The 27,095-nt window shown below is 37.6% G+C and overlaps 1 protein-coding gene across 1 annotated transcript in view; it reads left to right on the top strand.

Moving 5' to 3' along the window:
* LOC128661511 (uncharacterized) overlaps nucleotides 1–21,882 on the top strand; it is a 300,034-nt gene extending 278,152 nt beyond the window's left edge. The window contains exon 71 of the mRNA XM_053715761.1: nucleotides 21,168–21,882. Within this exon, the coding sequence (XP_053571736.1) occupies nucleotides 21,168–21,882 (715 nt within the window). The remainder of the gene's footprint in view (nucleotides 1–21,167) is intronic.
* The last annotated feature ends 5,213 nt before the right edge of the window (nucleotides 21,883–27,095 follow it).

Below are 27,095 nucleotides of genomic sequence, written 5' to 3'. Positions count from 1 at the left end.
ACCCTCAGGAAAGGGAGTCTTGGTATAAATCCTGTCACCAGGGTGTACAGGATTCTAAAAGTTTCAGTAAAGTCCTGCTTCAGGCCCTCAATGTTTTGAGGGTGATCTCGCCCAGAGTAATAGGCGGTATGAAGTGGAAGATGGATGGTGTGGATAAGAGGTTCTCGGATCTGTGTTATTTCTTGGGTCCCTTCCGGTTTACCTTTGTCCATTTGGAGTGCCCGGGCTGGGTATTTTGTTTTGGTGATTGATCTTCTGTGGGTATGAGGGGAGCTTCCAGTCCCAGTAGCTTGCATGTTGAAGTGATCTCTTCGATGTCACGAACCGTGAAGGTTTTGTTGTCTTTGAGGACGTGCAGGGCGAAGGGAAAGCCCCATTTGTATTTGACTTGGTGCTTTCTGAGGAGGGTGGTCAGTGGGCGCAGAGAGCTTCTTCTCTGAAGTGTGCGGAGGCTGAGATCCTGAAAAAATTGTATAACGTTACCTTGGAACTTATATGTAGGTTTGTTTCTTGATGCCTGGAGTATTTTTTCTTTGTCCTGAAAGAATGAGAATTTAATAATAACGTCTCTGGGAGGTGCTTCACCTTTCGGTTTTCCACGTAAGGCTCTGTGAGCTCGTTCCATGTCATAGTCTGAGTCTTCAGAGTCACCTGTAATATTATGGAATAATTGCTGTAGATATGTATGCAGCTCTGAATTAGATATGGTTTCTGGGACTCCTTTTAGTCTGATATTGTTTCTGCGAGATCTATTTTCTAGATCGTCTACCTTATCTTGCAGCTCTGTAATGGATTGTTGTGTTTGGATAATGTGAGAGGATGATGCTAGTTCTTCCATGTCTCTAGTTTCCTCAAGTGCGTCGAGTCTCCCGCCTAGTTCAGCGATGTCTGAGCGTATGTCAGTCAGACTAGAAGTGACTGCGTTGTGCATAGAGTGAATTTTATTCCATAATTTTTCAAAATTATTTGCAAAATCTTGCTTGGAGAGCAGGTCTTTTAGGTCAGCTTTAGTTACTGGTGTTTTGTGTGCACCTGGGTCTTGAGGGTTAGATTCAGTTTCTGAGTTCCCTTCTGCCTCCATTGTTTGTTGCTCTGGATTTTTACTGTGTCTAGAGGGTTTAAAGAAGGTACTCACTGCAGTGGGTTTGCTCGGTTTTTCTCCCTTGGATGGTTTTCTTGCTGACATACTAGCCAAGTAGAATTTGTAAATAAGTAACCAGATGTCTAATGATTAGCTTTCCAGATAGTACATGGGGATAAATTAAGGTGCGAATCTGTTTAGCATCAAAATGTTCACAAAGCAAGCAAATTTAAGAATACCAAGGCCATAACATGTATATAGCCTGCAGTTACATAGCAATTTATAGCATTTGTTTCAGCTCTTCTCTGTCTATTTCCCTCTGCTATGCGGGTAACAAGAGGGAGTAGAGGGAATGTTGTTAGTCTGTAAGGATGTAACTTTTCGGTAGATCCGAGTATGTAGAAATGTACTGTCCCTTTAAGAGATTAATGTCCTGCACCTTCTGTATTACTGTGTGTCCCTCTGTACCTTGGGCTTTTGTAAGGCATCTGTAGTGCTCCTGCACGTCTCTCAGAGTGTTATAATGCCATGCGTTAAGGCAGATCCTCTCTCTACACCCTTCTTCACCCCCCCAGCTTAGTGGGTATATCTTTTAGCGTGCATAGGTGCTATTTCTCCTCAGTAGTAGTAATTGAGCAACTGCGTGTATAACAATATTGGTCAAAGTTATGTCCCCCTGTAATCCATTGCAGATTAGCTTGTGTAGCTGTGCCCCTTTTGAGTATGTTTAGGGCTTCTAATGTGTTTGGTTTGCGGGCTCTTTAGCTATTGCTTTGTGTGACCGCTACCGCGGCTTACCTCGTGGGTCTTATGTGACCCGAATAAAACAGAGACCGTCACCTTCTGTGTTCCAGAGTACTTGCGGATGATTCCACCTCTCTGTAGTTGTTTGCTCCTTACTTCTATTTTACAGTCCGGGTCCGGGTTCTGTGTATTTCTCCGTTACAGGGTTTGTGTCGCTGCTGTGGTTCTTTTCCGGTCTGTGCATCCCAGCTTTTTGGCGCGAAAATCCGTCTCAGCCAGTGAAAGTAAATTATATCTTTGTGCCGGTTGAAAGAAAGCTCATTTCCTTAGTTTCTGAGTCACCTCATCTCTTTATGTGCTGAGTAGTTATTTTTATAGCGGTTCCTCTTAGTTTTTCGCCGACTTTTTGTATGTTGCAGCAGAGAGCTTAGAGATTATGCTGCCATCTCCAAGCTCAGTCAGGCTCCGCCTCCGATTTATATTTATTTTACAGGTAACTTTGTATTTATTTTAACTAGGTACAATAGTTATTAAATAGTTATTAAAGGGACACTGTACCCAAAAAAATTCTTTTGTGATTCAGATTGAGCATGAAATTTTAAGCAACTTTCTAATTTACTCCTATTATCAATTTTTCTTCGTTCTCTTGCTATCATTATTTTAAAAAGAAGGCATCTAAGCTTTTTTTTGTTTCAGTACTCTGGACAGCACTTTTTTATTGGTGGATGAATTTATCCACCAATCAGCAAGGACAACCCAGGTTGTTCACCAAAAATGGGCCGGCATTTAAACTTACATTCTTGCATTTCAAATAAAGATACCAAGAGAATGAAGACAATTAGATAATAGGAGTAAATTAGAAAGTTGCTTATAATTTCATGCTCAATCTGCATCACGAAAGAAAAATTTAGGGTACAGTGTCCCTTTAACTATTTAATAACTACCTAGCTAAAAGAAATACAAAATTACCTGTAAAATAAATCCTAACCTAAGTTAAAATTAAACCTAACACTACACTATCATTAAATAAATTAAATTAATTATCTACAAATACCTACAATTAAATACAATTAAATAAACTAAAGTACAAAAAATAAAAAAACTAAGTTAAAATGTCCTCTTCTGTTGCATCGGTGGTCGACTGGCTGAAGACGGCTAAAGGTAGGATGATCTTCAGGGGGGTAGTGTTAGGTTTATTTAAGGGGGGGTTTGGGTTAGAGTAGGGGTATGTGGGTGGTGGGTTTTAATGTTGGGGGGGTTGTATTTTTTTAACATGCAAAAGAGCTGAATACTTTGGGGCATGCCCCGCAAAAGGCCCTTTTAAGGGCTGGTAAGGTAATAGAGCTGTTAACTTTCGTAATTTAGAATAGGGTAGTGCATTTTTTTTATTTTGGGGGGCTTTGTTATTTTATTAGGGGGCTTAGATTAGGTGTAATTATCTTAAAAATCTTGTAATATTTTTTTATTTATTGTAACTTAGTTTTTTTTTTGTACTTTAGTTAGTTTATTTAATTGTATTTAATTGTAGGTATTTGTAGTTAATTAATTTAATTTATTTAATGATAGTGTAGTGTTAGGTTTAATTGTAACTTAGGTTAGGATTTATTTTACAGGTCACTTTGTATTTCTTTTAGCTAGGTAGTTATTAAATAGTTAATAACTATTTAATAACTATTCTGCCTAGTTAAAATAAATACACAGTTACCTGTAAAATAAATATAAATCCTAAGATAGCTACAATGTAATTATTAATTACATTGTAGCTATCTTAGGGTTTATTTTACAGGTAAGTATTTATTTTTAAATAGGAATAATTTATTTAATGATAGTGTAGTGTTAGGTGTAATGGTAACTTAGGTTAGTTTTTATTTTAACTAGGTAGCTATTAAATAGTTAATAACTATTTAATAGCTATTGTGCCTAATTAAAATAAATTGAAATTTCCCTGTAAAATAAAAATAAATCCTAAAATAGCTACAATATAATTATTAGTAATATTGTAGCTATCTTAGGGTTTATTTTATAGGTAAGTATTTAGTTTTAAATAGGATTAATTTAGTTATTAATAGTAATTTTATTTAGATTTATTAAAATAATATTTAAGTTAGGGGGGGGTGTTAGGGTTAGACTTAGGTTTAGGGGTTAATAATTTTATTATAGGTAGCAGCGGTATAGGGGGGGCAGGATAGGGGTTAATAAATTTATTATAGGTGGCGACGGTGTAGGGGGGGCAGATTAGGGGTTAATAAGTTTAATATAGGTTGTGGCGGGGTCCGGGAGCGGCGGTTTAGGGGTTAAACAATTTATTTAGTTGCGGTGGGGTACAGTATCGGCAGGATAGGGGTTAGTAAATTTATTATAGGTGGCGGCGGTATAGGGGGGGCAGGATATGGGTTAATAGGTATTATGTAGGTGGCAGCGGGGTCCGGGAGCGGCGATTTAGGGGTTAATAAGTTTATTAGAGTGGCGGTGGGCTCCGGGAGCGGCGGTTTTGGGGGTAATACATTTATTTAGTTGTGGCGGTGTAGGGGGGGGGGCAGATTAGGGGTTTTTAGACTAGAGGTACATGTTAGGGTGTTAGGTGCAGGCGTTTCCCATAGGAATCAATGGGATGTCGGGCAGCAGCGAACATGAACTTTCGCTATGGTCAGACTCCCATTGATTTCTATGGGATTGAAAACCAGGTACGCTAGGCCGGAAAAGTGCAGAGCGTACCTGGTAGTAGTTTGATAACTACCAAAAGTAGTCAGATTGTGCCGAATTTGCGTTCGGAACATCTGGAGTGACGTATGAATCGATCTGTGTCAGACTGAGTCCGGCGGATCGAAGCTTACGTCACAAAATTCTACTTTTGCCGGACAGCAGGGCTTGATAACTAAGGCGAATCAGCCTCGCCACAAATACGCTGCGGAATTCCAGCGTATTTGAGGTTGACGGCTTGATAACTAGGGGCCATTGTCTTATTTCAACTTATTACAAAATCCAGATGGTGCCACCATCTTGTAGCACGCATACTGTTGCATCATGTGACAGAAACAGATCTGTGATGTTACCGGCTTTATGATAGCTGTATCTTTCACTTATGTTTAGCTCACATAATAGAGAGCTGAAGCTTTACGTTTTTGCACAGTTTTAAAAGTTGCATAACAAATATAAGTTCCAAGATGGCGGCGCCCAGTGTGAAGATGCAGAGCTTCACTAACTGACAAATTAAGTTAGTAGTAACAATGCTACTGTATTTGTACTCCTCAGTTTAATGTCTCTTTAAATGGAAAAACAGTTTTACAGTATAGTATTAATATAAGTTATTTTGTTGCATCTTGTACTAAAGTTTTATTTTGTAAAATGGATATTCCTGTACACTGTCCACCAATAAACAGTGGGAGATCTGCTTATCAGCCAGTGAGCAATGTATTCAAAATTAAAATAAACAACTTTAACTTAACCTAGTTTCTATAAGGAAGTAAATTGTGAACTTAAAGGGATATGAAACACAAAAATGTTTTTTTGTGATCCAGACCGAGCATACCATTTTTCAAATGACTTATTTCTTTCTAATGGCAATGAGAGTCCACAAATTCATTCATTACCTATGGGAATACAACACCTGGCCACCAGAGAGGTAAAGACACGCAAAACAAATGAATAAATATCCATCCCACTTCCCCTACCATCGTAGTAATTCTTTGCCTAGTTTACTAGGAGGATAGCAGAGAGAGGTGCTATGCTGAAGATGAATTATTTGTTCTTTTAATGGATTGTTTCCTGCAAGAAAGGACTAGGTTATTGTTAGTAGCCATGTAATTCTCTTAGTAAGAGTTTTGGTAAAGGTAAGCTCTGGATGTCGCAGGGAAGTTTCCCATGCCTCCTCCCAGTATATTTATGCTATCCTCCCTGTGGGATGTACAGTGTTAGTTACGCTGGTTTCCTTGTGTCACAGGTCCCTGTCAGGATGAAGTTTGCTACTGTCAGACCTGGACTGGTGAGAAGGCTGCATGGACCGCAGATGAAGACTTCTGACAGTAAGTCCCTGGATCCCTTGTTTCCCACATTGCTTGTTCTCTAAATTGTGGGACCTTATTTACGGCTGAGGGTAGGGGACTTTATTTATTAATTTAGTGCTGGGTAGCCTCCAATGGGCAATGAGGAAAGCAACATTGCGGGCACAGGTTAATTTGTTAAAAAAAATGTAACCTGTCCAACTGGCTGATCATTTGTCTGAAGGGGTTGTACATATCAACTTTAAACCTAGGTCCTCCTTTACACCACATGTTCCAAATAACAGCCATTTGGATATTTTTAGGAAATTAGTTCTTTCAGATCTGGAAAAAAAGGATTCTTTCAATTTAGATAGAGGGAGCCTAAATGTAAAGCTCTGTCCAATCTGTTAGCTGATTGTGATTAGACAGGCGGATAAGGGTGGAGGAGTAGTCATCCAGAGTAGGATGGATTACATCAATGAGGCTTACCGTATACTTAATGATACATCTTACTATAAAAAGCTTCAAGGTAATCCTACTATAGAGTATACAAATGATCTAATTAGGTTGGTGGATAGTGGGCTACTACAAGGGATAGTCCCTAAAAGTGAGAGGGATTTCCTTTTACCTGAGAAACAAGGTGTAGCTTACTATTACCACCTACCTAAGATTCATAAAAGTCTAACTTCCCCACCCGGGAGACCTATTATTTCTGGGGTTGATAGCTTCACAAGTAATCTGTCTTTATATTTATATTGGTTTCTCAAAAAATATGTTATCAATCTTGATTCATATTTAAGAGATACCTTAGATTTGCTAGACTCAGTAGAATCCCGGTGAACAAATGTAACAGGCACTGGATAAGTTGTGATTTAAGTGCATTATATTCTAATATCCAACATGAACTGGGTATATTGGCAGTTAAACACTTTTTTGAATTAAATATGTTCTTATCTCCCAAACAAAGATAATTTTTATTAGATTCTATTAGGTTTATTTTAACACACAATTATTTTATTTATCAGGATATTTTTTATTTACAGATCTATGGAACGGCCATGGGAACACGTTTCACCCCTAGGTTTGCTAACCTGTTTATGGATTTATTTGAACAGAATTTTATTTATTCATCTTCATTTTGGGCAAACGTTTTCTATGACCGTTTCATAGATGATTTACTTTTTGTTTGGGAAGGTTCTAATTCTTTAACTCTTGAATTTGTAAGATATCTTAATACAAATACTTGGGGTATCTCATTTTCTTATCAGATAGAGGAAATGTCTATTGACTTCCTTGATGTAACTTTGAAATGGGGTGAAAATGAAGAGGTCATTTCTAAAACTTTTTTTCAAAAAAGTGGACTCCAACAGCTACGTAACTAGGAATAGTAATCATCATCCTTCCTAAGTGGCTGGATAATATCCCCTACAGCCAATTCTGTAGGATCAAACACAATTGTTCTAGTCTTGAAGACTTCATGAGTGAGTCCAAGGTTTTGGAAAAAAGATTTTTAGATAAGAAATACAATCATAATTTGATCACTAGATGTAGGAATAGAGTTCTTGCTAAAGAGTATACAAATGATCTAATTAGGTTGGTGGATAGTGGGCTACTACAAGGGAATATTATAGAGATTTTTAACAAGCATTGGCCAATTTTATCTAGTGACCCTATTTTGAAAGACCTGATAGGTGATAGACCTATTTGTATTTTTAAGAGATCACCGACATTAAAAAATGCTTTAGCACCAAGTAAGGTGGTTTCCACTAAAGGCAATACACTTTTTAAAGCATCAACTATGAATAAGAGTTTGAGTTTTCCAGGGTTAGCCAAAGGAGTTTATAGATGTGGCAAATCTAGATGTGGGATGTGCACATATGTTGAAGATAGATGCTTAGAGTTGAAATCTAATGTCACAAGTGAGTCTTTCCCTATCAAATCCAGAATGAATTGTGGTAGAAGTTATGTTATTTATCTGGTTGACTGAATATGTGGAATGCAGTATTGTGGTCATACTAGCAGACTCATTAGGACACGATGGGGAGAGCATTTAATAAACATTAAAAACAAATACCCCAAACTTAGGCCTAGATTTGGAGTTTGGCGGTAGATGGGTTGTTAACGCTACGCGGGCTTTTTTCTGGCCGCACCATAAATTTAACTCTGGTATCGAGAGTCCAAAAAAATGCTGCGTTAGGCTCCAAAAAAGGAGCGTAGAGCATTTTTACCGCAAATGCAACTCTCGATACCAGAGTTGCTTACGGACGCGGCCAGCCTCAAAAACGTGCTCGTGCACGATTCTCCCATAGGAAACAATGGTGCTGTTTGAGCTGAAAAAAAACCTAACACCTGCAAAAAAGCAGCGTTCAGCTCCTAACGCAGCCCCATTGTTTCCTATGGGGAAACACTTCCTACGTCTGCACCTAACACTCTAAAATGTACCCCGAGTCTAAACACCCCTACCCTTACACTTATTAACCCCTAATCTTCCGCCCCCGCTATCGCTGACCCCTGCATTATATTATTAACCCCTAATCTTCCGCTCCGTAAACCGCCGCAACTTACATTATCCCTATGTACCCCTAATCTGCTGCCCCTAACACCGCCGACCCCTATATTATATTTATTAACCCCTAACCTGCCCCCCACAATGTCGCCGCCAGCTACTTACAATAATTAACCCCTAATCTGCCGACCGCAAAGCGCCGCCACCTACGTTATCCTTATGTACCCCTAATCTGCTGCCCCTAACACCGCCGACCCCTATATTATATTTATTAACCCCTAATCTGCCCCCCACAACGTCGCCGCCAGCTACCTACACTTATTAACCCCTAATCTGCCGAGCGGACCTGAGCGCTACTATAATAAAGTTATTAACCCCTAATCCGCCTCACTAACCCTATCATAAATAGTATTAACCCCTAATCTGCCCTCCCTAACATCGCCGACACCTAACTTCAATTATTAACCCCTAATCTGGCGACCGGAGCTCACCGCTACTATAATAAATGGATTAACCCCTAAAGCTAAGTCTAACCCTAACACTAACACCCCCCTAACTTAAATATAATTTACATCTAACAAAATTAATTAACTCTTATTAAATAAATTATTCCTATTTAAAGTTAAATACTTACCTGTAAAATAAATCCTAATATAGCTACAATATAAATTATAATTATATTGTAGCTATTTTAGGATTAATATTTATTTTACAGGCAACTTTGTAATTATTTTAACCAGGTACAATAGCTATTAAATAGTTAAGAACTATTTAATAGTTACCTAGTTAAAATAATAACAAAATTACCTGTAAAAGAAATCCTAACCTAAGTTATAATTAAACCTAACACTACCCTATCAATAAATTAATTAAATAAAATACCTACAATTACCTACAATAAAACCTAACACTACACTATCAATAAATAAATTAAATACAATTCCTAAAAATAACTACAATTACATAAACTAACTAAAGTACAAAAAATAAAAAAGAACTAAGTTACAAAAAATAAAAAAATATTTACAAACATAAGAAAAATATTACAACAATTTTAAACTAATTACACCTACTCTAAGCCCCCTAATAAAATAACAAAGACCCCCAAAATAAAAAAAATGCCCTACCCTATTCTAAATTAATAGAGTTAAAAGCTCTTTTACCTTACCAGCCCTGAACAGGGCCCTTTGCGGGGCATGCCCCAAGAAAATCAGCTCTTTTGCCTGTAAAAAAAAACATACAATACCCCCCCCAACATTACAACCCACCACCCACATACCCCTAATCTAACCCAAACCCCCCTTAAATAAACCTAACACTAAGCCCCTGAAGATCTTCCTACCTTGTCTTCACCCTTCCAGGTTCACCGATCCGTCCTGGCATCCGGTGCTGAAGAGGTCCAGAAGAGGCTCCAAAGTCTTCCTCCTATCCGGCAAGAAGAGGACATCCGGAGCGGCAAACATCTTCATCCAAGCGGCATCTTTGATCTTCTTCCATCCGGTGCGGAGCGGGTCCATGTTGAAGCAGCCGACGCGGATCCATCCTCTTCTTTCTGTGTCTCCCGACGAATGACGGTTCCTTTAAGGGACGTCATCCAAGATGGCGTCCCTCGAATTCCGATTGGCTGATAGGATTCTATCAGCCAATCGGAATTAAGGTAGGAATATTCTGATTGGCTGATGGAATCAGCCAATCAGAATCAAGTTCAATCCGATTGGCTGATCCAATCAGCCAATCAGATTGAGCTCGCATTCTATTGGCTGTTCCGATCAGCCAATAGAATGCGAGCTCAATCTGATTGGCTGATTGGATCAGCCAATCGGATTGAACTTGATTCTGATTGGCTGATTCCATCAGCCAATCAGAATATTCCTACCTTAATTCCGATTGGCTGATAGAATCCTATCAGCCAATCGGAATTTGAGGGACGCCATCTTGGATGACGTCCCTTAAAGGAACCGTCATTCGTCGGGAGACACAGAAAGAAGAGGATGGATCCGCGTCGGCTGCTTCAACATGGACCCGCTCCGCACCGGATGGAAGAAGATCAAAGATGCCGCTTGGATGAAGATGTTTGCCGCTCCGGATGTCCTCTTCTTGCCGGATAGGAGGAAGACTTTGGAGCCTCTTCTGGACCTCTTCAGCACCGGATGCCAGGACGGATCGGTGAACCTGGAAGGGTGAAGACAAGGTAGGAAGATCTTCAGGGGCTTAGTGTTAGGTTTATTTAAGGGGGGTTTGGGTTAGATTAGGGGTATGTGGGTGGTGGGTTGTAATGTTGGGGGGGGTATTGTATGTTTTTTTTTACAGGCAAAAGAGCTGATTTTCTTGGGGCATGCCCCGCAAAGGGCCCTGTTCAGGGCTGGTAAGGTAAAAGAGCTTTTAACTCTATTAATTTAGAATAGGGTAGGGCATTTTTTTATTTTGGGGGTCTTTGTTATTTTATTAGGGGGCTTAGAGTAGGTGTAATTAGTTTAAAATTGTTGTAATATTTTTCTTATGTTTGTAAATATTTTTTTATTTTTTGTAACTTAGTTCTTTTTTATTTTTTGTACTTTAGTTAGTTTCTGTAATTGTAGTTATTTTTAGGAATTGTATTTAATGTATTTATTGATAGTGTAGTGTTAGGTTTTATTGTAGGTAATTGTAGGTATTTTATTTAATTAATTTATTGATAGGGTAGTGTTAGGTTTAATTATAACTTAGGTTAGGATTTCTTTTACAGGTAATTTTGTTATTATTTTAACTAGGTAACTATTAAATAGTTCTTAACTATTTAATAGCTATTGTACCTGGTTAAAATAATTACAAAGTTGCCTGTAAAATAAATATTAATCCTAAAATAGCTACAATATAATTATAATTTATATTGTAGCTATATTAGGATTTATTTTACAGGTAAGTATTTAACTTTAAATAGGAATAATTTATTTAATAAGAGTTAATTAATTTCGTTAGATTTAAATTATATTTAACTTAGGGGGGTGTTAGTGTTAGGGTTAGACATAGCTTTAGGGGTTAATCCATTTATTAGAATAGCGGTGAGCTCTGGTCGGCAGATTAGGGGTTAATAATTGAAGTTAGGTGTCGGCGATGTTAGGGAGGGCAGATTAAGGGTTAATACTATTTATGATAGGGTTAGTGAGGCGGATTAGGGGTTAATAACTTTATTATAGTAGCGCTCAGGTCCGGTCGGCAGATTAGGGGTTAATAAGTGTAGGCAGGTGGAGGCGACGTTGAGGGGGGCAGATTAGGGGTTAATAAATATAATATAGGGGTCGGCGGTGTTAGGGGCAGCAGATTAGGGGTACATAAGGATAACGTAGGTGGCGGCGCTTTGCGGTCGGCAGATTAGGGGTTAATTATTGTAAGTAGCTGGCGGCGACGTTGAGGGGGGCAGGTTAGGGGTTAATAAATATAATACAGGGGTCGGCGGTGTTAGGGGCAGCAGATTAGGGGTACATAAGTATAACGTAGGTGGCGGTCGGCAGATTAGGGGTTAAAAAAATTTAATCGAGTTGCGGCGATGTGGGGGGACCTCAGTTTAGGGGTACATAGGTAGTTTATGGGTGTTAGTGTACTTTAGGGTACAGTAGTTAAGAGCTTTATGAACCGGCGTTAGCCCAGAAAGCTCTTAACTCCTGCTTTTTTTCTGCGGCTGGAGTCTTGTCGTTAGAGCTCTAACGCTCACTTCAGAAACGACTCTAAATACCGGAGTTAGGAAGATCCCATTGAAAAGATAGGATACGCAATTGACGTAAGGGGATCTGCGGTATGGAAAAGTCGCGGCTGAAAAGTGAGCGTTAGACCCTTTTTTCAGTGACTCCAAATACCGGCGGTAGCCTAAAACCAGCGTTAGGAGCCTCTAACGCTGGTTTTCACGGCTACCGCCAAACTCTAAATCTAGGCCATAGTGTTTCCAATCATAGTGTGTGCAAACATGGAGGCAAAAAAGGTATCTAAAAAATCAAACCCATAGAGTATATACCCGCTTCAAATTTATACAATCGTTTTTTACGCCTCAGAGAGAAACCTTCTTGATTTGGAAATTGAGATGTGTTTCCCTAAAGGGTTTAAATGAGAATTTAGATTTAGCTGCCCAGTATATATATTATTTTGTTTAGGAATTGGGGGTACATATATTATTATTTTGGAGCACAGTTATATTATTGTTTTTAATATATGTATTTGTTCCATATATTTAATTATTTAGAGTATTTAATTGTACTTGTTTCAAATACTGTATATGATATATATTTATAGGTATGAATATTGTATTTTATTAGTCTTTATCTATTGAATTTATTTTCTAATTATGGTTCAATTATTATATCACCTAAAGAATATCTGTATACAATTTGTGTAGAGATACATTGTAATTGTATTTTTATTATTGTATTTCTATATAATTGCATATATATTTTTTCATCCACTAGGAGTCGCTGTTGCACTATACTTTACTGCACACAGCGATATCCCATTGCATTGCGATAAAGTGCTACTTCTCTTTGAGTATTCTGCACAAAAGGGGGATTCATCCCCTGTGGAATTTTACCCTGAGTTACTATGCCATTGGAGCGCCTTCTTTTTTTTGTTTTTGTTTCTAACATTCAGATATCTGGCATTCTCTGAAGAGTTGTCCGTGGTATCTGATCATCCTGGATTTTTCACCTGCCTGACAGTGGCGCCTCTGTGATACTTGGTATCATTATTCTTATAGTGGGACTGAGTATTCTTTATTTGTTTTTTTCTTACACCGGCTAATTTGAGGCTTCTAGTGGAAGTTTTTATGTACTGATGCGCTTTTTCTAAGCGGCGGTGGCTCCGTTTTTAACACAATGTTGCATGTCCTTCCAATTCTCATGCTTATTAGCTATAGATAATACATTTATCTGATGTGTTTTTTTACATTCTGGTGTCTGAATATAGTTTCTTTTATCACAGATAATTCTTTATGGTAATTTATCAGTGATTTTACACCTTTTTTCCTATGGAATGTATTCTTATCTGCTGGTTTCTTAGCACTCTTGGGGTGCTTGAATATAACTATATTTTCTTAGGAATTTATTTTCTTATATGATTGCTATCTATAGTATCAGTCCTCTATCTCTTGTGTAAGAGGTTAAATGATTGTCTCACTTTTTGCCCTTTTTGGCTGAGTACCATTTCTAATGGTTCCAAGATATAGCATAGATAGTGTTTAGACGTTATCTTTGCTTTAGGAGTCTGAGTTCAGCCCTTTTAGGGCCATGACTCTGGACCTGACATTTCAGGGAATTAATTAGATTTCAGATGTCCCTCTCCTTTTGGACAGGCTCTTACATCTATCATTTTGGGTGGCGAGACAGGTGATCTGTTTTCTCTATGCTGTGTATATGATTGTTATTCATGGTTGCTGTGGGTTTGATCCTCTTCATATGGAGGATCAATTTCAGATCTTAGTCAGGAGGTTGTTTCCCCTGCTATCTTGATTGAGGCACATAAGTTAATGCTGTTACTTTTGCTCATTTTCATCTCAGTCCTATACAGTTAAATATGCTCAGCCTATGGAATGGGAATTTCTCGGATGGAAGATCTCTATGGATCAGTGATGAGACTCCCCCCCCCGGGAACAGCTGGGCCGCTGTGTAGAGGTCTCTGAGAGCCCAGGAGGCCTGGAGCCCCAGAGGATGTGATTCTTTCCATTGTCTTTCTGGATGTGGGGACCATCTTCAATGCTCTTCAGTTGTGGTCCCAGTGGTTTTCCATCAGTTGTCTTACTTGTTTTCAGTGGCTTATGTCAGCTCCTGGGCAGATTTCGCAGTTCTCTGGTGATGAAAGAAATCTCTCGTATCCTTCAGTGGGCAGAGATTTTCCTATGTAAAATATCAGCTCTTCTTATCCGGTTGTAGACTGTTGGGAAATAGGTTTCTAAGCAGACAGACTTTGCACTCCGGGATATGGTTGTTAATCCAGGTGGTGTTTGGCAGACCTCCAGTGAGTAGGGGTTCCCTGAGATATGTTTGATGGTTTCCTGCATCAATGCCAATCTGCCAAGATACGGTTTAAGGTTGAAGGGTCTTCAAGTGGATGCTTTAGCAGTTCCATGACACTTTTGCCTAGTATATCCTTTTTCCTCCAAAAGTCATAGCTCAAATGTATCGGGAGGACTTTTAGCAATCCTGCTAACTCCAGTGTGCCCAGGGCCGGACTGGGAATGAAAAGCAGCCCTGGAAATTTTTTAGACCAGCCCTAAATTTTGCCGCGGCGCACCCATAGAATGCACATGTACGATTTTTCACAGTGGTCACTGAACCCAAAAAAAATATTTTGTGATTCAGATAGAGCATGCAATTTAAAGCAACTTTGTTATTTACTCCTATTATCAAATTTTCTTCATTCTCTTGGTATCTTTATTTGAAATGCAAGAATGTAAGTTTAGATGCCGGCCCATTTTTGATGAACAACCTGGGTTGTTCTTGCTGATTGGTGGATACATTCACCCACCAATAAACAAGTGCTGTCCATGGCACTGAACTAAAAAAATAGCTAAGATACCTTCTTTTTCAAATAAATATAGCAAGAGAACGAAGAAAAATTGATAATAGGAGTACATTAGAAAGTTGTTTAAAATTGCATGCTCAATCCTCAATCTGAATCGCGAAAGAAAACATTTGGGTTCAATGTCCCTTTAAAAACATATATTTAAGTTGTACAACAGACTTACATGTCATGTTTGTTTGTGTTACTCCATAAAATGCATTTTCCTGACAACTTTTCAATAAAGCAATACCAAAATGGTGTATCACCCTGCTACAACATGTGAAATTTAGTGAGACACATATATCTAACACATACTAACCTGTACCATAAGCACTGACACACAACCTATGTAATAAGCAATACTCTCATTGTCTTTTGTCTGCCTACAATATCACAACACTTACACTGTACAGGCCCAGCATGTGAAATATAAAGAACCGCATAATGACAAATAAATTAAAATACTTTTCAGTTGAAAACACTATTAATCAAATTCAACATCAGTCCCACTTAAGGGCCACTAAACCCAAAATCTTTCTTTCATTATTCAGATAGAGAATAGAAATTTAAACAACATTACAATTTACTTCCATAATTTATTTTGCTTCATTTTTTAAATATCCTTATTTGAAGAAAAAGCAATGAACATGGTGAGCCAATCACATGATGCTTCTATGTGCAGCAACCAATCAGCAGCTAGTGAGCATATCTAGATATGCTTTTCATCAAATAATATCAAGAGAATAAAACAAATTAGATAATATAAGTAAATTAGAAAGATGTTTAAAATTGCATTCTCTATCTAAATCATAAAAGAAAAAATGTGGGTGGCATGTTCCTTTAAGTTTTATAAAAAAAAAGTGAAATTACTGTTAAACTTACTTGGCACAAGATTTTACTATATTTGATAATGTATAGTTAAAACCAATTATATATATATATATATATATATATATATATATATATATATATATATATATATATATATATATATATATATATATAAAGGGAATCAAATGAAAGGAAGGGCAACAACAGCCTTAGAATAAAGTAAGGAGCCGGTTTCTTTGTATGCATTATTTATACAGACAGATCATCACCGGACAAGCGGACACTAATAATACTGAAAGTGATTTAAGATTTATTTATTTTTTTACTGCCTGCTCTAATATTAAAGTATAGCCTTCTTGCATCATAAAGAACATTATCTAACAGAATATGGAGGGATTTAAGATTTTTTTTGTAATGCCTGATCAGCTCAGCTCTAAGTTAAAAGCATAGCATTCTTACATCATAAAGTCAAAGAACATTATCTCACAGAATATGAAGTATATATATTATATATATATACTTCATATTCTGTGAGATAATGTCACTTCATATTCTGTGAGATAAAATAATGTTCTTTATGGAGCAGCATGCAAAAATGCTATATATATATATATTCTGTGAGATAATGTTCTTTATATGCAAGATATGCTTCTACCTAGAACCTCCACAGGACAGGAGAAAAATAGTGGATATATTTTTGAGAATGCAACATGCAAATACAAGAGAAAATTAAAACAAATTTTGCTGTAATTTAACAAAACACATGATCTATATAGGAAAAAAAAACTTTACTTTTTAATTTTATCACATGCAAAATGATCCTAATCTGTTTAAATATAAGGTAATAACCAATGCCATGTTCTCATCAATGTAAATTGCAAAAGATAAGAAAGCATTTTTTTTAAACTGGAAGTAGCTAATAGATCATCGTTGTCAATTGGATGATCATAACATATTAACATTTACTGTCTGTTACAGATCTGAAATTTCTGAAAATCCATTTTTTTTCTTTTAGTTTTTATTCAAAAAAATCACCACGTGACATGACTCAGCTCAGTCAGCTCTGACTCTGACAGACAGTAATGTGTTAAAAAAAACATATTAATATTGACATTAATACTTATTAAAACTGTGTTGACTGAGACTCACTGTTCATGTTCACATTATAATGACATATTGATTCTTCATATCATTCATTCTTCATTCACTTTCACATCATTTAAATTATTAAAAAAAATATACTAGTAGTGTACTAGTGTACATAACATACCGTGATGATTTTGATGATGTCTGTGATGTCTGATCGTTGCCAACTTTGCCTTGCCGCCTTTTGTGTGTCACAGTCCAGACACTCAGACAGGAGTCCTCACACACTCACTCCGTGACTCGCCCTGCTCCCACAAGTGACCACGTGGCCTGCTGCCGCCTGCCTGCTGCTATCCTTTCTCCTCTCGGCTCTATCGCTGACATGCGCATGCGCAGTTGCGCACAGGCACGTCCCTTCACCTACTGTGACTGTGAGAACTACACAGATTCAGTCTGACTCCTCTCTCTCACTATTCGCTCAGTGTGCCCGACTGCCCGTTGTGACGTCACTCACCTCATAAGCCGTAGCCACTAGCCACCGCTCCACTGCCGCCGGCCGGCCCGCGGCCCGCCCCACCTGACCCCGGGCCCCGGCCCGGCCCCATACATTATACTAAGACAGTGACTGATAATAATAATAAATATATTTTATTTTTATATATGATATGATTGATTTGATATGAGTGCTCAGTGCTGGAGTCAGTCAGTGTGTGTGTGGGACTGGGACTTAGAGAGTTATCAGCAGCACTGCAGCAGCCAGCCAACAGCTGGCTCTGAGCCCAGGCAGCCCAGCTGAGCTGCAGGCAGGCGGCCCACCGGGATTTTTCCCGGTATCCCGGCTGCCCAATCCGGCCCTGAGTGTGCCCATGCTGGACTTGGTAAGTGGGTCTAGTGGAAGTATCATCTGCTTCTCCTGGCGGTTATCTCAGAGTTAGGATCTTATGATGCAAGGTTCTTCTTCTATCAAGATCTAGTTTTCTCTGGGGTTGTGTTCATGGAGCATGATCACATAGTTTTTTCTTGAAGGGGATTCTTTGACACTGTTTTTTGATGCTTTGGTTAAGGTCAGAAAGCCTTTTTCCATGCGTGTTTTCCTCTAAACAAAGTGGTCTATGTCTGTCTTATCTGATTTTTCAGGCGGAGAGGGCTGTTTTACGCACTAGGATGGTTCCTTGCTTGTTTCTACTCACTATATTAATCAGAGGATGGTGTTTTCATCTCTTTTTCTTTATCCTTCTTGTTCTATGGAGAGATTGTTTCACAATCTTGACAGAGTTAGAACTTTCAAGTTCTAGCTTCATGTTACTAGGATATATTGCCAATCAGTTTCCTTATTTGTCTTGCAGTTTGTTAAGTGCAAGGGTCAGAAAATGGATTCTATTACCCTATCCTTCTGGTTTAGATGTTTTGTTAGTGTAAAGCGGTCCAGAAGTCTCCATCCCAGAATTGTGCACATTCTTCGTTGAGGATTTTCTTACTGGGCCTTCATCCTGAAGCTTCAGTTGATCAGTTAGATGAGACTGATACTTTAAATATGAAACAGCAACATAGGGTTCTTTATCCTGTGCAAGTAAAGACAGGGACTCTGCAAAATCCTCCAATCCCATAGGTATCACACAAACGTCCACAGAGCTGGTACAAAATTCTTCTTTATTATATCACACAGATGTTACATAATATAGCGATGTTTCGGGTTAACAACCCTTATTCATGCTATCTTTGTATACATCAAACTTCACACAATTTAAAGACATTAAAATGCACGCCAACTGCAAAAATGCGGCTCTGCTGCTACCTACTGGTGAAAAATCATCATTACTCCATATTAAAAACAATCAATGCAATATACAGAAATTATACACCTTATGGCCTTTGGAAGGGTGAAAAATTTGAATGATCAGCTAACAAGTACGGATATTGGGTCCAATAAAAAATGTAGACAAACATTTATTCCTGTAGTCAGGCAACTTAAAGTTTGATGTGACATATTGTAAAGTTCAATGTGACATGTTATGAGGTTATCCAGGCAGTTTATAAGACATGATTAATAAGGTGTATAATTTCTGTATATTGCATTCATTGTTTTTAATATGGAGTAATGATGATTTTTCACCAGTAGGTGGCAGCAGAGCCGCATTTTTGCGGTTGGCGCAAATTTTAATGTCTTCAAATAGTGTGAAGTTGTATGTATACAAAGATAGCATGAATAAGGGTTGTTAACCTGAAATGTCGCTATATTATATAACGTCTGTGTGATATAATAAAGAAGTTGGATGAGGCTGCTACTTGGCCTTGTATTTTTTCTTGGTTTTCTTCTGTCTATTTTGCCTAAGTGTCTTTGGAGAGAAGAGTTTTTTAAGGTGGTGGTGCCTGTTTGTTTTGCCTTCCTTTCCTGTCTTTCCCTCCCTATTCATTTGTGTCCTTAACAGCTTGCGTGTTAGTTTCCCATAGGAAATGAATGAATTTGTGTTCTCTCACTGCCATTAGAAAGAAACCATAATTGATGCTTACCTGATAAATTATTTTCTTTCTTGGCAGTGAGAGTCCATGAACCCGCCCTGAAATAAGGTAGTCGCAGCAGTCTTTGGCACCTCTATACCACTTTTATCTCTCTACTTTTCCTTATCCTCGGCTTGAAATACTGGGAGGGTAGGGGAAGTGGGAGTGATATTTATTCATTTGTTTAGGGTGTCTTTGCCTCCTCCTGGTGGCCAGGTGTAGTATTCCCATAGGTAATTAATGAATTTGTGGACTCTCACTGCCAAGAAAAAAACAAATGTATCAGGTAAGCATAAATTACTGTATGTTATTATCAAATTTGCTTTGATCACATTATATTCCGTGTTCAAGAGATACCTAGGTAGGCATCTGAAGCACTACATGACAGGAAATAGCTGCCATCTAGTGCTCTTGTAAATGGATAACATTCTTGCAAAACTGCTGCCATATATTACTCTAGAAATGGGCCGGCTCCTAAGCATACGGCTGTGCTTTTCAACAAAAGATACCAAGAGAATGAGGAACATTTATAATAGAAGTAAATTAGAAAGTTGTTTAAAATTGCATGCTCTGTCTGAATCATGAAAATCCATTTTTGTTGATGATACTAAATTGTATGAGATAATTAAAGGGATATTAAACAGTAAATACATAATGATGTATTCAAAGCAAAGATTAGTCATAGAATATGTAGATTTATTTTACAATTATATTAGTTGTTTAAATTTTGAACCTATAAGTGTAAAGGTTTAGTTTCTATAAAGTGATTTAGTAATGGGCACCACCATGTTAAAACATAAGTTTTCCCCTTATCTATCTTTCCCGCTGAGGACAATTAGGGACATATATAACACAGGCAATTAAAATAATGAGCAAACAAGGTTGAGTGGAAACCCTGTTTGATAATTACCTTCACAATCCTATGTTCCATGCATCATTTTTTACACAGTATTTTTTATTGCCTGTTTCATAGCTGTCCTTAATTGTCCACAGAAGAAAAGACAGATAAGGGAAAAACTTAAGTTTAAACATGGCCCATTACTTTGTAGAAACTCAGTGAAATTTAGAAAAACAACATTTTTCAGCGGTACAGGAAAGGGGGAAAAATAAATAATTGAAATATATTAAAATGTTTTTAGTTACAGGAAAGGGGGACAAAATAGATAATGAAAGTATATTACACAGTTTTCTAACTACATATAATTAATCCCTTAAATAAGAGCAGGATGCACTTACTATGCAAATAGATTTGTACAAAAGAATGGTTAGGTGATTGGAAAATAAGTGTTATAAGCAAATTACCGTCTACTTAAAGGGAAACTGAACCCAAATTTTTTCTTTCATGATTCAGATAGAGCATGCAATTTTAAGCAACTTTCTAATTTACTCCTATTATCAATTTTTCTTCGTTCGTTTGCTATCTTTATTTGAAAAAGTAGGAATCTAAGCTAAGGAGCCAGCACATTTTTGGTTCAGACCATGGACAGCACTTGTTTATTGGTGCTGTGCAATCAGCAAGGACAACCCAGGTTGTTCACCAAAAATGGACCGGTATCTACACTTACATTCTTGCTTTTCAAATAAACATACAAAGAGAATGAAGAAAATTTGATAATAGGAGTAAATTAGAAAGCTGCTTAAAATCGCATGCTCTATCTCAATCACAAAAGAAAAAATTTGGGTTCAGTTTTAGAATCAGGGAAGGTAAAGGAATTCTGGGTTCTTATAGACAACAAACTAAAAAGCAATGCCTGTTAGTAGTGTACATAGCAGATTGGATATGCATTAAAGGAGTAAGCACAAATTAGCCGTTATATAAATAGGACATTGTGATTTAGTAGCCTGTATTTGCATTGATAGCTGCTTTTTCTTTTGCTGTTAATAGTTTTGTTAAAAATGAGTTTATTTTATGTTTTAGATCTTCTGGAAAACTAAATCACACACCTCGGTCATTGTGTGAAAAACCTTGCGGAAATTCCATCAATGCTATAGAAGAATTTTCTACCACTCAGCACCAAACTGTCAGTTGTATAAGTTTAGGTGAAGAGAGAAAAAGCATACAAAAAGCTGAACTTGAGGATGAGAATCTCACAGACAGTGATACTATAATCTGCCGTGCTTCTAAAGAATCATATGGAGACAACACGAATAGACCTGCACAGACGCATGTGAAAGACGTGGTATCTACAGCAGCAATTAGTGCCCAGTACATGGAATGGAACGAGCAGGAATCTGATCAATTAGAAAATACTTTGAAAAGTCAAACTCGCTGCACTTCTGCCAATATACTCTGTAAAAATCGCAGGCCACTGAAGCGCTCTCATACTACAGTTATTGAACTTTTGGACGGTAACAGAACATCAGTGTGGAGTAGAGGAGATAAGATTACAGCAGGTGAAGAACAATCAGAATTACAGCAACAAGTTATAGAATCAAATCTGAAACAGTCTCCTATCTTTCAAGTTAAACAGTTTGACATGAGAACAGAGAAAAACACTGAACAAAAATACACACAAAATACTAAACAGAAACGCTTTGAGGAATTAGCAAAACGCAATAAAGAGACTTCTACAAATCTAATGAATAAAGTCAGTGGGGATGATCTACCGTGTTCTGTTAAACAATGTTGGTGAGAAAAGTAATTGCATTATTATTAATCTTATTTGGTTGTAATGAAACTGTTGATTCAAATTTCACAAAAAGTTCTCTTTAAAATACAATACAGAACAAACACTGTATATTTGATAATACAGAAGATTTAAAACCTTAAAGGGACAGTATACTTTAAAATTGTTTTTCCATTAATGTATTTGCAATGACTTGTTATCCCAGCTGCAGAGTATAAAATGTATGATAAATTGCATCTTTAGGTTTATGTTTGCATATTAAATAGCTGGTTTTGTTTTATTTGAAACCATAACCCATTAAAATTGGTTGAGCTTGCAGGGATCAGATCTCCTTATTTTATAACCTTCTGTACACACACATGCTTCTTTTTTATATTATCTCTGTCTGTATACCAATGTTCAATAGTTTGGCTAAATTTGTTGGTCAAGACGTGGTCAACACTCGCAGGGGAAGCCTTCAGAATTCTTTTAAAATAAGGTACTGCCCATACTAGTTGTGAGCTGTCTCCCATACAAATGATGAGCGCTGTCTGCTGGGAAAAAAATTGCAATGGAGGGCAAAGTACAGAGGGGGAAACCAGTGTGTTTTAAAACTTGAATATTATGCTTATTACAAATAATTACGCTGTTTTAGGTGAACTGTGTCTTAAATTCACTGCAAATTTCATATGCATAGCATTTCCTTTCAGAGTAATAAGTGTTTTGAGTATTTTGATGAAAACTCACCACCTTTTAACTGGCGGAAAAAAAACCTGTGAGAACTGTTGTGCGAAAATGTTTATAGAAATACCCTGGGATTTGAGAGAATTTCAAATAAGCCCATGGAATGCCCATGCTCAGCCCATTTTACGAAGAAACTACAATTACGCTTTTGATAAAATATGATTTTGAGGGTATAAAGTGGCTTTATATCATTCTACCATGGAAATAAAAGGGCTGCCGAGCATTCTTATAGAATCTCACCAGCCCTTGGATCTTTTTAGAATCAAGGCCATCGAGAGATCAATTGAAAATTAACATTTTATTACTTGTCTCTGCTACCTCCCACTGATAGTATTATTTCTTCTGCTGGCTGTTTTTACCCAGATTTTCTATAGCCAATGCTTAAAGGACCAGTAAATACAGTTGATTTGCACAAATGCATGATAAAAAGATAATGCAATGGCACTTAGTCTGAACTTCAAATGAGTAGTAGATTTTTTTTTCTGACAAATGTATCTATTTCCACTCCTCCTGTATCATGTGACAGCCATCAGCCAATCACAAATGCATATACGTAAATTCTGTGAATTCTTGCACATGCTCAGTAGGAGCTGGTGACTCAAAAAGTGAAAATATAAAAAGTCTGTTCACATTTTGTTAATGGAAGTAAATTGGAAAGTTGTTTAAGATCTCATGCTCTATCTGAATCATGAATGTTTAATTTTGACTTGAGTGTCCCATTAAGTATAGAAACTTAAAGTATAGGTACCATATGGATACCACAGGCAAAATCACATGTTTCAGATGCTGAAATAAAGGTTAATGAACTATTTGTAAAGAATTTAATACACTCCAGCGGGTAAAATGTATCACTTGGAACAAATTAAAGGGGAAAAAAAATTAGGGAACACTGTCTCTTTAATTCCATAATATTTTTATAACAGTACATTCATGTTTTAATGATTGAGTGTAAAAGGAATGTAAACACCTTATTATTTATTGTTTTTAATTATTATTCTTAAATAAATTAATATACTATGGGAGTGTGATCTTGTTTGCTTACATTGTTTTTCAAAAGCCAAACTCCACCCACCACCTGTATTACTTGAAGAAGCCAATCCAGACTCATATTTTCATAATTGGTAAACCCACAATTTTCAGACTTAAAATACAGGAAAAGGAGACTAAATGATGATATAAATCAATAGTAACTAAGGTGGTTTAGCCCCAATTCACCTTAGTTACTATGGCAAAGAATGATTTACCTATCATGATTGTTGATGCAAAACTGACTATCCATCTTTTAAAAGCAGGTGACACCATAGAAGCTTAAAGGGTCAGTAAACCTCAAAAATAATGTTATATAATTCTGCACATAGTGCAGAATTATATAACACTATATTAGCCTTATCTTTATAAAACCTAATATTCCCTTTGATTTTTTTTTTAAAAATTACTGTTTTTCAGACCCGCTCACTGTGCTCTTCTGAGCGGGTCTGTTTTTATCACACAGCGCATCGGGCCAGCTGTATAGTCACAGCCCGGCCCGACCACGCCATTATACTCCGTGCAGTTCGCCCCTGCTGTCAGACAGAGCAGGAGCGAGCTGCACTGAGTATAATGGCGCGGTCGGGCCGGGCTGTCACTATACAGCTGGCCCGATGCGCTGTGTGATAAAAACAGACCCGCTCAGAAGAGCGGGTCTGAAAAACAGTCATTTTAAAAAAAAAATCAAAGGGAATATTAGGTTTTATAAAGATAAGGCTAATATAATGTTATATAATTCTGCACTATGTGCAGAATTATATAACATTATTTTTGAGGTTTACTGACACTTTTAAGGAGGGAAAAGTAAACAAAAACTCATATAAAATGCCTTCGTGGGAAAAAGTGAAACAAACACATTTTTTAGATTTATTTTACAACAAAAGGCTGCAAAATAAATAATGACTGTATATTGCAATGTTTCACTTGCAATAATGAAACATTTTATGCGTTGTTGAAATGCCAAGTTTAATGATCCTTTAACAGAGCACAGACGGATGAAATTGCTGTTAGCTTGACTGAACCTTCAGTCTCTTTCATTCCCTTTAGTGGCTATGTATATAGAAGATCTAGTTCTCATGATTGCAGCCTCAGATGCTATTCCATTTGCTCAATTTTACATGAGGCCTCTTCAGCTTTGTATGCTGCGTCAATGGTGCAAGGATTATACAAAGCTATATCAAAATATATTCGTAGATTCCACTACAAGGCAGTCTCTGAATCCTTCTACAAGGTTTAAGAGGTTATATCCAGGCCTGGATTGATCGTAGAGCATACCGGGCAAATGCCCAGTGGGCCAGGGCCAGTTGCCATATGATAGGCCCGCTCTGCACAGGCACCACACCGCCACACAGCTTTTACTTTTAGAAGTGGCCTTTCTTGGTGGCAGGGCCGGCCCTTTAACTACTGATCCCTCTGTGCCTTCCTCCACTATATATATATATATATATATATATTTGTGGCACTGTTGCCGCACACGGGCTTCTGCTTATGGAAAGAAGGTGGGGACACAGGGCTGGAAGCAGGCCCGCTTTTTGGGTGAAGCGTGTGGGACACCAGCCCTGGGCCTGCACAGTAGCCTGCGCTCATTTAAACAGCCGCCGCAATTTTTGCAGATCCCACAAGTTATTGGCTGTAATGCAGGTGGAAGCTTTCTTTGTGAGAAACTTGTCCGGCGATGCTCCTACAAGGTGAGGCTAGATGAGGAGTTAGGTTTCCCTGTTGGATTGAGGCTGTGGAAGGTAACGGTTACTTATTTGTTGTTTTGTAACTTTTTATTTTATAGAGTTTGTGAAGTCATATTAATTTATCAGAACAGTAAGTTTTAGTGTTTTAGGAAGTAAACTAGTTGCAAAGAGAAGCCTTTTAAACTGCAAGGAGGCATAGGTGTGTTTGCAGTATTTACACAGCAGTCTGGCTTTCAGGTTATATGCTTCATTGGAAAGTGATTTGTTCCTTTGGTCCCCTTAATATTGTGGTGTTTGATGAAGCTCATGTGTGGTGTATGTATAGTGTGCATGCATATGAGTGTGTGTGGTGTATTGTAGTGTGTGTGTGTGGTTTGCGTGCATATGAGTATGTGTTGTGTGTGTACATATGCGTGTATGTTTATGGTGTGCATATGTGTGTATTTGTAGTATGCGTGCATATGAGTGTGTGTGTATGTGTAGTGTGTGTGCATATGAGTGTGTGTATGTGTAGTGTGTGTGCATATGAGTGTGTGTATGTGTAATGTGTGTGAATATGAGTGTGTATGTGTAGTGTGTGTGCATATGAGTTTAGTGGTGCATGTGTAATGTGTATTCATATGAGTGTGTGTATATGTAGTGTGTGTATGTGTAGTGTGTGTGCATATAAGTGTGTGAATGAAGTGTATGTGTAGTGTGCATGCATGAGTGTGTGTATGTGGGGTATGTGTAGTGGGCTAGCATATAAGTGTGTATGTGGTGTGCGTGCATATGAGTGTGTGTATGTGGTGTATGTGTGGCGTGCATGCATATGAGTGTGTGTATGTGAGGTGTGCATGCATATAAGTGTATGTATGTGGTGTATGTGTGGCGTTCATGCATATGAGTGTGTATATGTGAGGTGTGCATTCATATGAGTGTGTATGTGTGGTGCATATGAGTGTGTGTATGTGGTGTATGTGTGGTGTGCATTCATATGCGTGTGTGTATATGGTGTATGTGTGGTGTGCGTGCATCAGAATGTATCTGTGATGTGTGTATGGGAGGGCCATTTGCCTTAAAATGCCCAGGCCAATTTTTGGTCCCAGTCCGGCCCTGGTAATTTCCTTTACATACTGCTAATGTAGAGTTATGGAAAACAGTTCCTAAAGTGGATGGGGTCAGTTCCAATCTATCTAGACGTTCTACTATTCCTTTGGAAGACAGTACTTCTTTAAAGGACCCTTTAGACAGGAAGTTAGAATCCTTTCATAGAAGGGCCTTTTTGTATACTGGTTATATTCTCAGGACAGTTATTTATTTTGCTGACATAGCTGCTACTTCTACTTTCTGGTTGTCTTTCAGAGCAGTTTTTTGATGACCTTGTTAGTTAGAGTTGGCTTCAGAGTGTAATTTTTTTATTTGTGATGCTGTTTTTGATGATATGAAAATTAAAAGCATGTCTTTAGCTAATTTGGCCAGGGGAGCTTTGTGGCTTAAATCCTGGAATGCTGATATGATATCTAAATTTAGATTATTGTCTCTTTCCTTTCAAGGAAAGAAGTTATTTGGGTATGATTTAGATTCTATTATTTCTACCATTACTGGGGGTAAGGGAGCTTTTCCTCCCCAAGACAGGAAGCCTAAAGGTAAATCTAAAGCTCTTAATTGTTTTCGTTCCTTTCGTCAAAATAAAGAATAGAAAAATTACTCCTCTGCTCAAAAGCAAAGTTCCTCTGGTTCAGTCTGGAGGCTTAATGCCAACTGGAGCAAATTGAAACAGGGTAAGAAATCTGTCCCCTCTTT

Source organism: Bombina bombina, chromosome 5 (genome assembly GCF_027579735.1).
Source record: "Bombina bombina isolate aBomBom1 chromosome 5, aBomBom1.pri, whole genome shotgun sequence".
NCBI classification, from domain to species: domain Eukaryota; kingdom Metazoa; phylum Chordata; class Amphibia; order Anura; family Bombinatoridae; genus Bombina; species Bombina bombina.
This window is presented reverse-complemented; position numbering and strand designations above follow the sequence as displayed.